The sequence below is a fragment of the Protopterus annectens genome, chromosome 16.part0 (genome assembly GCF_019279795.1).
Source record: "Protopterus annectens isolate FY-2018-M chromosome 16.part0, PAN1.0, whole genome shotgun sequence".
NCBI classification, from domain to species: Eukaryota; Metazoa; Chordata; order Ceratodontiformes; family Protopteridae; genus Protopterus; species Protopterus annectens.
Genome location: NC_056750.1, coordinates 476,277,027 through 476,292,072, shown reverse-complemented (window position 1 = coordinate 476,292,072; position 15,046 = coordinate 476,277,027). Strand labels below are relative to the sequence as shown.

Below are 15,046 nucleotides of genomic sequence, written 5' to 3'. Positions count from 1 at the left end.
AACCCACTAAACCAGTATAGTGGGTCTAAAAACAAAGCAGTATAAAACTTCTCTGTGTGGAAGATTTTCAATCCATATATAGTTAGTTAATCACTGTATATTAATCAGATTAGATAATGGTAGTAGAAGTAGTGAACTTAAACGCATCTTAAGTCAAAAAAAGCAATAAAAAAATATATAATTTGAAATATTATGCAGAATTACCAAGTATTCAAAAGTAATCCAAGCTGGGTAGACGGTCTTTTTCCAGTTGAAAATCCTTTATTAAGTACACAGACAAGTGATCCTAGTAAAACAAAAATAACAGAATAATAGTTTCCTCACAAGCTTTCTAACTAGTTAATTAATATGGTGCTAATTGATGTATATAGTAAAGTTTCACTTAATGAAGTAAACACAGCTTATAGAAGAATAAGGGGAGTTCTGAATGATATATTCATAGAACAATAGATTAATATTGATTAATTTAATTATTTAAATATGGTTACCCCCTACAGTCCCCATTTTGTTTGGAATTCCAAACAATTCATAAGAGTATACGTAACCCCCCAGTGCACCCTATAATTGATGCACAACATTCCATCAACCATTCTAGAGCTAATTTTTTTGATGAGAAGTTGAAACTTTTATTTTTTCAAGAAGCCAATGTATGTAAGGACTCTTGCCATTTTTTGGAAATGATTACCAAGTTGGAATATAAGGCGAATTACACCTTTCTGATTATAGATGTAAAGGACCTTTACACTGTAATCCCTCATTCTGTAGGGCAAGAATGGTGTACTGAATTTTTGTTTGATAAGGGACTTTCACAGGATAGGATTAGCTTGTATGAAAGCTTAATGGAAATTGTCCTAAAAAAAGTATATATAATATATATATTTTTTTATGTTTGAGAGGCAGCAGTATCTGCATTCTAAAGGTGTAACAGTGGGCTCTCCCTATGGGGCAATTTTGGTTAACATTACAATGATTGCCTGGGAAAAGAAATTTCTGTTTAATAATAATTTTATGGATTCATGTACATTTTTTTTATTAGACACCTGGATGACATCTTTTTTGTATGGGATGACAGTAAAGAAGAGATACTAGCTTTCATAGACTATATTAATTCTACTATTGATTTTTTATGATTTACTCATGAAGCTGATGATGTTAATAGGAAACTTACTTACTGCAATGCTTTTCTGCATTTCACCAGTGCCCACCTTTTTGCACAGAAAAAGGTAGTTACTAGAGGGTGGCTTGTGAGTTGTTGTTCGTCTTTTCCTGGTTAGGGGTCACCACAGTGGAACTCCGGTCCACTAATGATTGGCAGTAGATTTTCACGAATGCCAAGGTGTCAGCTCGACGTTCAACCTTCAACGAAGGCACGCCCATTTTGCACATGTCTTTCGAATGCCCATCCAACTGCGGGAAGGACATGCAGACTCCACATAGAAGGCACTCCCCGCACTCCAGTTGAGAATCGAACGGGAGAACCTCCTGCTGTGAGGGAACAATGCTACCGCTGCACCACGGGTGGTTTGTGAGGGCAGGTCTATATTATATGAGCGAATCAAACAAATTGCGAATGCTCATAATATCAAAAGTACCAGATCTCAAAGTGCTTTTTCTGAGATTGCGGTACAGTGAAGAATGGGATATTTGCCCTTTACTCACTGTAGTGTGATCTTGGAGTTGGAATATGTATTTACCTGGGGGTGTGCGGGGCACAGCCCCCCACAATAGGAAGTTCGAGGTCCCGTACATTCGATATTATGAGCGTTCACAATTTGTGCGATTCGCTTATATGATATAGACTCTGTGAAGGCAGCTCAGATGATTACACTTGATGATGAATTTTAGGATGAATGTAAGCTCCTTAAACTGATATTTTGTGCTAGAGGGTATCCTGATCAATTTATTGAGTATCTTACATATGAAGTAATTAATAAAAGGGAGAGTAGATATTTTATTCCCATCTTACATTCCCAGCCTAAGGAGGATATAATTATAACACATGAGCACAATCCGAATAGGAACAGTGAAAGTATTAATAATAACAGATGGTATAAGTATATGTTTACCAATACATTTACCACCATGTACAGTTCTGACAATCAGTTCATTAGATGGGTCCTTGAAAACAGTTGGTCTGCACTAAAGGATGACAAGCAGATTATACATAAAGTAAGTGAAAAAAGAATTGTGGTTTATAAAAGAGGTAAAAATATGAGAAGAATTTTGGTTGAGTTTTCACAATCAATTAATATTAATAGGAATTTAAATATTGGCAAATGTGGGAAATTCTCTTTTTGTAAATTTGTATTTGAGGGTGAACAGTTTATTCTAGATTCGCAGTTATTTAAAATCTCAGAAAATTTTAATTGTGATACCTTAGAGTGGTTTATGTTGCTTGATGTTGGATGTGCCACAGATTTTACATTGGCAAAACCGAAAGGAAATTCAGAGAGAGGGTGTATGAACATCTATATGATGATAAGAAAAAGAAGGAAACTAAGACACTTCCAAAGCATATTCAAGAATTTCTGGGTCATCATTTTAAGTTTAGTATTCTGGAGAAAGTGGCTTCTGCTGTGAGAGGGGGACTGTGTTCTCTATTATTAGAAAAAAGGAGCTTCACTAGCAGCTCCCGTTTAACGCTAGGAGTTTGCCAGGATTAAATGAGCAAATTTTGATTGCTTGCTTATTAAAATTAACTAGATAAAAACTACTTTTATGTATAATTCAGTGGTTTTTAACTGTATGTAAGTTTGCACATTGCATATCATGTATTGTATGTGCTTAGTGAAAGTTTTATCTTTACCCTTTATGGTCAATGTTCCTTTAAATTAAGCTTTTGGAAGGGTCCATATTAAATCAGCAAAAGCTTAAAATAGCAAACGCTGATTTATCGACACTTTAAAAATGAAAGCTTGAAATCCCGAAGACATGGAAGAGTGATTTTTTTCCTAGGGGGAAAAAAATTGCTGTTCCACAAAAAAAAAAAAAAAAAAAAAAAAAAGGTTCAAAACACTAAAGTGGGGGGCTTTGCCACCCCATATGGGGAGCTATGACCCCCATACCCCCTACATAAATATAACAACTCCGAGATCGTATCACAGTGGAGGAAATTGCAAAGTCCCGAAAATGGCCCAGCAATTTTTTCCCTGGGAAAAAATTGCTGTTCTGTGTCTTCGGGATTTCAAGCTTTCGCTTTTAAAGTGTCAATAAATCAACGTTCGCTATTTTAAGTATTTGCTGATTTAATATAGACCCTTTTGGAAGGAGGCTCAGTTGTCATGTGATGTGTTTCTTTAATCTGAATGTTCTATAAAAGCCTTGCTTTGGAACAGTTAATTTATCTGAAGACGTTTTAAAATTTTTAAAACCAAAGTGCTAATCTTGTCTTGGTTGTAATTAATAATAATAATAAAACAGCTTTGTTCGGTCCTATCCTGCTTTCATTGTTTTGTGCTTGCATTCTGGTTTTTGCAGTGGTCTTTGGAGTTCCACGGTGACTTTCACAGAGGTACTGTCTGTGCCTGCATACACACAAAGGAGGCAAAGGAGAAGGGATTATGCTGAATGGTGGCAGCAGTGGGCAGGTAAGGGTAGAGATGGGTACTGGTTGCAGCAGTCGACAGGCAAGGATGGAAATGTGTATGTTGGCCAGTTGGTAGAGGCATATACTAGGGAGCAGCTTCATGTTGAGGATGCATTCCACCTAAATAAGAAAGGAGATGGAGTTGCTAAAAAGAGGCTTAAAAGGTCTGTAAACATCACACTGACTTTAGGTAGAGGGATCGGGAAGAAGAAAAGGAACAAGGAAGCATTCTTGAAAAAGGCACACATTATTCAAGAGGAATACTTCAAAAAAGTACAAAGGAAGAAGATAGAAAAGGAGCCACACTGGGGTTGGAAGGTCAGGTGCACTGTGCTATGTCATGAGCCATGGAAAAATTGTAGGCCATCCTAGGCTGTGACAATATGGACATTATCAGAATCAAAAATACTTGGGCAAAGGAAAAGAAGAAGTGGGATGTGCTGGTTCCAATCTATCATACTGTCTGTAGTGACAGGAAGGGAAGAGGATGGAGTGGAGAACAGACTGGAGGTTTATGTAAATGCTGAGAAAGGTTGTTATGTGATGGAAGAAGCAGGAGGAACTGCACACACATGGCTTCAAATGAGGATAGAAGAGGCAGTCTGCACCCAGAGGATACTCTGCAGGGCAAAGCATTTGTTTTATATTGTATATATATGTTCAGGTTCATTATTTCCTGTGTGTAGTTGCTACGTATGCCTGTGTGTATGTAATATAAGTTTAACATATTTTGGTCTCCTGCGTCATCTGTATTTCCTCTTAATTTATTGTCATGGATGTTATTACATGCTATATGAGATGGTCTCTGCTGAATGGATTCTAGTATTATGGTAATGGGAATATGTGATGGTCCTCCTATTCTGTAGCCTTGTTTCACATAGCACCTCACCACATGGCTGTATGGAATTCTAGCTGCCTTGGTCCACTATAGCAGACTATTTCCACATGTTGTGGTATGCCATGGTCCTAGTCTGATATGCCATCTGTGTTCTGGTAAGTTAGTGTACCATCCATGAATAGATCTATGTATGATAGTACACTGACCATCTTTTATGAATTGTATACTTTGGTGTACCATCCATGAATAGATCTATGTATGATAGTGCACTGACCATCTTTTATGAATTGTATACTCGTCTTAATCATGCACAGAAATGATCCATGTACATGGTACATACATACTTACAAATATTTCAAGTATAGGCAATAATGTCCTTCTGGCCTGCCAATATACCAAAACAGTGTTTCCTATAATTCCAGGGTATTTTGAAAAATATCTAAACTAGTGCTTGTTGTAATATAATTTGGTAGTTTATTCCATGCGTCAGCTACTCTCTCAGGGAACCAATTACTAGACTTCATTCCTATAGAATCTTATACATAGGTTGTCTGATGATTCCCTAGTACTTTGTGATAACTCCAAACATTTCCAGAGGTAGTTGTCTTTAAATACCCTTCCTACTTAAATGAGGCCTCCTCGTAGATATCTATATGAGATACTACAAGTTCAGATATTTTAGTCTTTCATAACTTAAAATTTCATGGTACACTATATTTGTTAAACCCAGCTCTCAGCATAAGGTACTTAATTTGTGTAGATGTTGGCCATTGTCTTATGGTGCCATTCAGATATGTTTCCACTGATCCACAGTGGCACATTCCCATTATGCACTAGCAAGTAAAGCAAAATGCAGTTCAGGAAACTTGGGATACTAAGCATTCACAGCTTACTACGCAGAATGAGCTGTGTGTGTTTAGTGCCACTTCCAGTCCAAACAAATAGTTCAGAACAGATAGCTTGCTTGTCCCTGTTTAGCAACACTAAGTCTCATTTAATACTCAAGACTGCATCACAAAGTATATGTACTTAGGGTACAAGTTTTGTACACCTGTGCCCAGATAACATTGGTTGCTTTAGCTTCTTTGTGTGGTTGCAGTTATTTACTTGCATTCTAGTCTGTTTTTCATTTAAATGCGTAGTTACTTTTCTCTTTAGGCCGCATGTTGAGCATCACTCTTGTTAATAGCAGTGATGGCTCTCACTAATTGAGCTCCCTCTCTGGTAGGCCATCTTGCGGCTTAGTGCCACATGCAAAACTGTGTGATTGGTTATTCAGGAGGATTACATTTAGGGGCCCCTTTGTGAATTGCTGCTTTTCATTCTGTTAATAGCATTATATCTCAGAAAAAAACTTCACCAGGCTGCAATACCAGCTTCTGAATCCATCTATCCACCTTTTTTCTCTCAATGAAGTTTCTGCAGTAAGAGATGTTACAGTTTCTAACCATAAAAAGACTTTTGTTACTTAACTTGCATCTGTTTTGCTGGTCATTTGGAAATGACACTGAACAGTGTATGGCATCTGTTGTGGTTTGCCCTTACAACAAACTTCAGAAAGTGCTACAAAAACATAAGTGTAGCAAAACTATGTGAGAGAAAAGAATACATTGAGTCAAGAATACTCATTTTGCAACACACTACTTTGTCAGTATTTTGTTAACCTTTCCTCACACTTTTATTTTAGCATCTGTCAGACAATAATGTAATAGCACTGGATCATGTTACTGCCAGTGTTAATTGATAATGTAAAGTATTTACAGTAAAAATGTTGTTTCTTCTGTTTCAGGGCAGTAGCAGTTCTGATTCTCTGGATGGCCGGAGCCCAGACTATGCATACAAGAGCTATGATGCTGTTGTATTTGATGTGTTGAAGGTAACTCCTGAGGAGTTTGCTGTAAGTAAAAATATATTCCTTTTTTACTGGTGTATATTGGACTAGAATGTATGACATTTACCACTGAATTGGTGAAATGGCAAGCGTGACATAAAGATTTTCCAGGCTGACTTAGCATGCATTAAGTCTGCAGTCCTGTTGGAATTGCAAGACCCATAACTGTGATCTTTGGATTTGTAAAACTAGGCATGGGAAGAAGGAATGCATAAAATAAGTTTCAGTGTAGGGTACGTTTCTGTTCCCATTATTCCAAAGTGGAGGAATCTCATTGTATGTGTAAGAAGTAGGGGTGTTGATAGCAAAGCCCTCTGCATTGATTGGATGAAATCACCCTGAAAAATGCTTTAATGTCATGTATTTATTTATGGGTTTCAATAGGATGCCAGTAAATATTTATTAAAGTGGCACAGGGCATGGCAACTTGTTTATTTATACAAAATAAAAGAAATCTGAATTATTCTGTAATGTTATAAACCTTGCAGGTAATATGTTATGGTAGTATTTATAATTTTCAAAGGTCAAAGATACTTCCTTGATATTGTGATACACCTTGTATTTACTATGCTGTGCAATTAATCTCTTTACAGCACATTTCTGGCATCATCTTTGACATTTTCCTTTGGAGGGTATCTGTGATTTTATTTGGACTTTTCCTTTCTTTCATTTGTCAATACCTGCTTCATCCCATTATTGGTCATAGAAAGCTGGCTGTCTAGTTTGTAACTGCCAGCAAATGATAACTGGACAGATACAGTGAGGTGGCAGACTGTGCTGAGGTTTTGGGAACATAAAGTGACAAACTGAATAATAAAATACAACCTCATAGTAAACAGACACTAACTTTGAGGAGGGTTATGCCATATATAAAATCTTTCTTCTGGAATGAATGGTCATGTATGTGAGTGCAATACCAAACTTTGAGCTAGCTTGAACAATGAGTAGCTAAAGGCTGTTAGTGATTCTCTTTTAACCTGTGTGACCCATGGTATCTTTTCTGCTTGTCAGCAATGTGACTGTTCACATAGATGATATTGCTGTTTAGATTTTATACTACCAAAAGCAGCAAGCTTAAAAGTCCAAAACACAGAAGAAAAGCAGAAGCAAGGCTCAGGAAAACCACTTTAATAGCCACACTGGTTAGCGCTTTTGTCTCTCCACTAATCCACAGAGACTTCATCAGACAAATAACTTAGACACATATTCATTAATAAATACAATTACAACAAATCACATGACAACCTTTAAGTATACTACTTAAAGATAGACTTTACAATCATTTATCTATATATTACATCATAAAAATAAGCCATCTAAAAACCATTAATGTTTAAAATCCCTTCTTTTTAATTTAAAAACCTTAAAGCTGCACAAACTCAGAGAAGATGCATTTAGAGAGTCTTCAGTATTCAAGTTTCTTGTACTTTAATCCTCAGACAAGGATTTGGCAACAAGCTAATGAGGCACAAGCAGCTGAACCTTGAGTAACTAAAACATAGCAAATGGCGCATCATCCATGCATCAGATGTGATGCATCCTGACGTTAATCTGTGGTTTGCTGTCATTGTTTTTCCTATGGTGAGACAGCTTAAACGAGGAAGGCCATCTTTTTCCAGAGCTGTACTATTCTTCATTAGTACTATGTAGTGGTCTGGTGCAAATCTGGCACTTAATGCAGAACATTTTTCTGACTTTTGCATCACTTCCTCATGGTAACAAAGTACATTATCATTTGTTTGACCTGAAGGATTATGATTTGGAGCAGATCATATGTTAGACACCTGCTTTGCATTATTCTAACGTCATGTACTGTTCTGAAGTAATTGCAGGATGTATGGCAATGCTATGGATAAGAGTGACAAAGGGAGAGAGAGAAAGACTGTGAGGGACATGGCGTGGCACAGACATGCACAAACACACACACACACACACACACACACACACACACACACACACACACACACACACACACACACACCATTTATTTTTTTATTTAACAGATAGTTGAACTGATACATTGAGGCCCCTAGCTGCAGAAATTAAAAAAAAAAAACATAAAATAAAATTATGACATCCAAACCAAAGGCATTTTTTGAGCTCATCACTACAGCATAAGTGGGTTGTTTGGCAATACTTTAGAAACACATAGCTTAAAACCAAGCCTGATGTCCATAAATATTATGGAGCTGACAAACTATCCCAAATAACATGCAAACCAAAGGGTAAAACGATCACACAGCCAAACCATTCATTAAAGACTGCAAGAGCATCCATGGGTGTGAAAATGTGTTATGAAAGACCAAAATATCTGAACTTGTACAATGTCTCATATAGTTATTTAAGAGGAGATCTTATTCAGGTATATAGGGCATTTAGAGACAACTACCTCTGGGACTGTTTGGAGTTAGCAAAATGTGGTAGAGAATAATCAGAAAACCAGTGTAGAAGATTCTTTGGGAATGAGAAGTGTACTAACTGGTTCTCTGAGAGAGTGTCTGATACATGGAACAGACTACCAAACTACATTAAAGCAAGCATTTGTTTAGATATTTTTAAGAACAGCTTGCACACTTATTATGGGAACAACTGTTTTTGTTATATTGACCGGCTACAAGGGCATTAATGCCTGTGCTTGAAATATTTGTATGTATGTATGCATGTATGTTAGCTGTCTTGCAGTGGAAACTCATTGAATATATGCTGGCACCCTTATTTGTATAGACATTAGGATTAGTTTTGATCTTTGTGTTGCTAAAGTGTAAGCAAACAATCTACTTATGCCACACTGATGAGGTCACAAAAGGCCGGAACATGGCATGCCTACCGCTAGTGGGGTTTGGATTTGTTGGTCTGAATGGACCATAAAGACTTAAAAAGTAAAAAATCATGGGCATTCAGAAGCCATGTAGCCAAAACAGTAGTATGTCCTTAAGGGATCATTTGTAAATATCCCATGGGCTTCCACTGCAGGAGGTTTAAGGTATTGCACAGTGAAGACTGTAGCTTGGCTGGATCGTTCTTGCATTTTTTATAAAAATATATAATATTCATTGAGCCATAAAAGAAAACACAACTGTTTACAATGAGTAAGCACTAGATGCTGTATAAGTTAATGTATGCTCCAAAGCATGTAGTTGTGGGGATTTAAACAAAGCGAGAAAAATAGAAAGATGGAGAGGAACAGAGACACTGGTAGCATTTGTAGCATTGGAATTAGAAGGTCTGTGAGAAATGAATTGAAGAAAGGAATTGCAATGGTCCATGTAAATGAGCTTATACAAAAGTGAGCTTGGAAAAAGAAAAAAACTCTGGCCATTTGATTACATGGTGGTAATAAGGCTACCTGCCAGTAGAAGCAATAAAGGTAAAGATGTGATATTGCAATGCTTGGAACAGTAGGATAGTTTTGTAGAGGTGGAGCCAGTGATGTGAAGGTGGTATTCAGGGGTAGGAAGAAATACACCATTGTTAATTGCAAGTCCACCCTATTTGGATAGATGGTTGCTGATGCTTTTTCATACATAGAGCATTGATTTAATTCTATTTCTCACTTTATAGATGTGAGTGGAGAAACTAAGCAGCTGTTTCAAGCCAGAGATCAAGATACTTTATGAAATGCATTACTGTCAGAGGACCTCTCATTTTGGCAAGAAAGGTTTGGGTTGGCAATGCATAAACTAAGGCACTTATGAGTTCCAAAAACATTTGCAGTGATTTTTTTAAAGGTCCACTTTAAATCTTTTTTGTTCACATCCCTGACAGATTTTTAACAGGGTGGGATGGAGTAACTTACAGAAAGTAATAGGTGAAATGCCCATTTCTCAGATGAATAATGTCATCTGCAGACAGGAGGTTGTGTCATTAATGTAGACATATAGCAGTGATCCATGGAGAAAACCTTTTGGATTGTCAGACAATGCAGAATAGAATGAATACACTTCACCAATGTTAATTTGAATTACTGTATTATGAGTTATGTTTTATCAATTTTTCTAAATATAATAAAGTGTAACTCAGAATGTCTCATACACACACACACACACACACACACACACACACACACACACACACACACACACACACACACCATGCCAGTCTTACATATGATGAGTAAACCGCTGAGCTGTTTTCCTTTCTGATAGGAACAGGTAGTCTTTTGCCACCAATATTATTTATAGCAATACGATAGACTAAGGATTAATGCATCTCTCTGGTCTGAGAGGTGAAGGGATGGAATGATCTAGTTTTCTGACACAAATGTGTAGTAATGGCCTCCCTAAACTGCCTAACTGATATTTCTGTGTGAGGTAAATTCTGCTGCCATTTCTGAAAGAATTTCTCCCAAATCTTGGGGAAGATCGGGGACATAGAATCTAAAAAGAAGCTGTGGGAAACCTGAGACCTACATGTGGATACCAACAGTGGGGATGCCATCAAATTGAAGAACAAAGCTTTCTGTGCAATACTTATGAAGGGGCATCTCTCCATGTGACTAGAAGATACCAAGACAGCAAAAGGTTAGCAGATCTGTCAGTCAACAAAGTTAAGACCTGAGGTGAGAAAGTTTGGCTAGGCCTTGGAGAATAGCATTTGGATGGCCTCATTGAGCTTCAGCAAAGCCATGAAGCAGTTTGGGGTTCAGGAGAGAATTTTATCCAGGTTGTTCTCAGCAGTGTTTGAGAAATGCTGACCTCAAGTGGCAACACTGTGTGAAGGAGGAGAAACAGTCAGAGGAAATGCCAGAAATAACTTGTAGAATTCAGGCCATTAACATGGATGAAGTTATTGCTCTATTAAAATAATTCAGTGGAAGCAGAGCTGCTAGAGCAGCTAAATCTTGTTGGAATGCTGATGGCATTGCATATAGTTGAGGATTGTGGTTATTGCATCTTTTCAATATTATGTAGAAGAAAGGGAAATACCCTTGGATGGACTAACTTGAGTGGTGACCCCCATTCTTAGAAAGGGAGGGTGAAGGTGTTTTCCACTTATAAAAAGATAATCCTTCTCAGCCTCCCTGTGAAGGCCTTTGCTAGGGTGCTAGAAAGGGGACTTCATCTGATATTTGAACTTCTGATTGAAGAGGAACAGTGTAGATTCTGACCTGGCTATGGAGCAGTAGATCAAATCTTTCCCATTGCATGGATATTGCAGTGATAAAGGGCTCATGGGAGTTTGCCAGCACAGTGTTCACGTGCTTTTTGGATGTGCAGAAGACACATGGTCATGTAAGCTGTAGCATCAAGTAGGAGATGGTGCAAAGCACTGGGACACAGGTAGGTTGCGTAGGTGTGTGGGAGAGAGTTCCACTGTTTAGAGTGGGACAGCAGTAGATGGCCAGGAGGTCATTTGTGGACCTGAAGGAGATTTTGTTTTTTGGATCTGAGTGAGCGGTTGGGAATGTAAGGTTTAAAGGAAGTAGTGAGAGCTGGGCAGTTTACAGGTTTAAAGATGAATGAGAAGAGCCACACAAGAGATACTGGAACCGCAAAAATAAAAAATCGGCAATTTAAATTCCATTCCTTTATTAACACAAAGTGCTTTTCTTCCCACTAAATAGTGTGACTTCTTCAGGTAAAGACATAACAAAATCAAGAACATATATAACAAAACCTGCTCAATCAGTTGCTTACAACCACCAATCATGAAACCAAATCAGTTATCAACACTTAATTCAATTAAGTAAAAAAGTGATTACACAGGCTAAATGTCAATGCACAGTTCGTTGGTGTTTAAAAATCTAACATAAACCCAAGCTTTCTATATCCGTCACCAAAGTGACTGCAACCTATCTGAGATATATACTAACTATACTAATATACTTTATACTAACCTTTACCTATATCCTATATATCCTTCCCTTTATAGTTCCTATAGACTATATGATTATACATAAAATTTATGTATTAATGTACAATGTACCTCTTCTGGAAATCACTATGAGCATAATATCTTGTACAAAAAAAAATTCCTTTATAAACTAATGCTTTTTATGTAATTACTGCTGTTTTTAATATTATTTTTGTATGTTTTGTTCTTGGAGCTTTTCTCCCCGGGCCTGTACTGAAAATGGACGTATCCAGCTGGACTAGCCCAGTCAACAAATGTAAAATAAAAAAAAAATAAATAAATATATAGACAAACCTACAGATAAGAAAAATAATAAAAAAAAAATAATAAAAATAGCTAAAAAACAGCTAAAAAGATGATCATAACTTTCCCCATTTATTAAAAAAATTAAAAGTATTAGTATGTTCAATTCTAGTAAAAGGTATAAATACTATTTCCTATAAACATGTATATAAAGTATGTATACACATTATAAAACATTAATAAGGTAAAAAGTGCAACAATAAAAAAATATGAAAGATAAAGATTAAATAGGAAAAGCTTATGACACATGCAATAGTGAATCACTATATACGCTCTACATGTCATCTCACTAAGTTTTTTAATTTTAAAATACAAGTAATAGAATATTCTTCATTTGTACCAGGAAACTGACAGGCTTTGGTACATAATTGACAAAGTAGTTCTAGTTTCTCCAGACAAAGTGACTCAAGGCCCCCTCTCCCATCAGAGACTACTGTATCGACTGCCCTAAACTTAAAAGTGTGATCTGTGTGATCCCGAATGTGCCTAGCCAAAGCATTCTCTAATTTTGATTTCCTAATCTGATATAGGTGTTCATAAATCCATTCCCTTAACTTCCTATCAGTTTTACCTATATAGAAAGCTGGTCATATTTGGGATTGGGCTACATATACCACCAATTTAGATTGGCAGTCAAATTTGTATTTGATTTTATAATCACAGTCTCTGATTGGGAAAGATGGGCCTACTACCATATGAGAACAGTAGTGGTACATGTTACATTTGAACATGCCCATTCTCTTATTAGAACTCATTCTAGTATCCTTTCGTTCTAACAAATGTTTCAAATTTTGCCCACATTTGAAAACTATACGGGGTGGGCCTTGAAATTTATTCCTAATCGTAGAGTAACCCCTGATAAGTTCCCAATTTTTATTAATGATCTCAAAAATTCCATACCTATCTGTACTAAAAGGTGTAATCAAGCCCAAACTAGAAAAAGCATCCATAACCAGCCCACCACCAACCTGTCCCTCAAGACTATTCACAGGGTCATTTCTATTGCTGAAAATTGGCTTATAGAAATCTTTTAGTCTTTTATCTTGAACCTCAAAGTAATAAATTAGTCAGTAAGGTACTTGGGTAGCCCCTGTTTAGGAACATTTCTCTAAGTCTATCACACTCCATCATGAAGTCTTTGTTGCTGGAAACCATATGTGTTGCTCTAACCAACTGCCCCTTCAACACAGATCTTTTTTGGTGAAGGGGTGGCAGCTACCGTAATGAAGAAAGGTATTCGAATATGTCTCCTTTCTGAATATATTAGCTGCATAGCAACCCTTAAAATTATCCTTTCTCAAATCAATATCCAGATATGCAATGCTTTCTCTACTGAAAGTGTACGTGAAAGATAGAAACGGTGTTGTGTTGTTAAAATACATAACCAGGTCCTTTCCTTTTACCTCATTACCTTCGATTAACATAAATATGTCACCCAAAAAGCGTGTGTAAAAATGGATTTGGGATGGTTTTCTAACATGTTTTTGTTCCCAATATGCCATTAAGAGGTTTGTGAGGCTTGCTCTACAAGGGGACCCCATCTGTACCCCGATCTTTGAAAAAAATACCTGTCATTGAAGGTGACAAAGTTGTAAGTCAAAATGATGTCTAAAATTTCTTCTACAAGGGAAATTTCTGGTACGGGTACCCCTTTAACCCGCAGTATTTTGCTGATCTATTCAATACCCTCCAAATAGGGTATTGAAGAATAAAGATCCTTCACATCCACTGTTAAGAAATGTAGGTCCTTTTTGAATTCTAGTGTACCAATATTGGCCAAAAAGGTCCAGGAATCCTTACAAATTTTTTCCTCACCTATGACTTATTTTTTCAAAATATCGTCCATAAACTTAGCACAAGAGTAGGTAATACTATTTCTGGCATCCCCTAGTGTCTATATTATCATATCGCACACTCAAAAGAGCGAATGACAGGTAATCAAACCCATGTAAGTGAAAGCTTACAACGACAAAACTTCAGAACAGCGATTATTTTCCAATGGAAAACAGTCGCTGTTCCAAAAAAAAAAAAAAACAGTAAAACATTACTTAATGTGGGGGGCAAAGCCCCCCACACCCTCCTACTTAAATATACCAACAACAGTGCCAAAAAGGCAAGGTAGTGAAAGCGGCCAAACAATTTTTTCCCAGGGAAAGAATTCACTATTTTGCCTTTTCGCACTTTACTGTTCGAAAAAGATGCATTCGACAACCTGCATCTGCGACGGTTTAATAGGGAACCATCCACTAGAGGTCTCATAGGTGGATCACTTAAACTCTTGTGTATTTTGGGGACTCCAAATAAAATTGGTATCCTAGGTGCTGGCATGCTCAAAAAATTGAAGAATTCCAAATCTATTCTTCCTTCAATGAACATATCATTCAAAAAGAAATGAATTCTACCATATGCTGTGTTTAGCTCATTTCTAGATACTTCAGCATACACATTGGTGTCCAAACTCTTGTTCATCCTATCCACATAATCCTTATTATTCATAAGTACAATGCCTCCACCTTTATCAGGTTGCATCACCCTAACTAGTGATTGTTTTAGTAAGGACAATGCTTATCTCTCA

The 15,046-nt window shown here is 36.9% G+C and overlaps 1 protein-coding gene across 1 annotated transcript in view; it reads left to right on the top strand.

Moving 5' to 3' along the window:
• Positions 1 to 15,046, top strand: part of RALGPS1 (Ral GEF with PH domain and SH3 binding motif 1) — a 3,844,659-nt gene that overhangs the window by 1,106,120 nt on the left and 2,723,493 nt on the right. Inside the window, exon 6 of the mRNA XM_044058136.1 lies at positions 6,214 to 6,321. Within this exon, the coding sequence (XP_043914071.1) occupies positions 6,214 to 6,321 (108 nt within the window). The remainder of the gene's footprint in view (positions 1 to 6,213; positions 6,322 to 15,046) is intronic.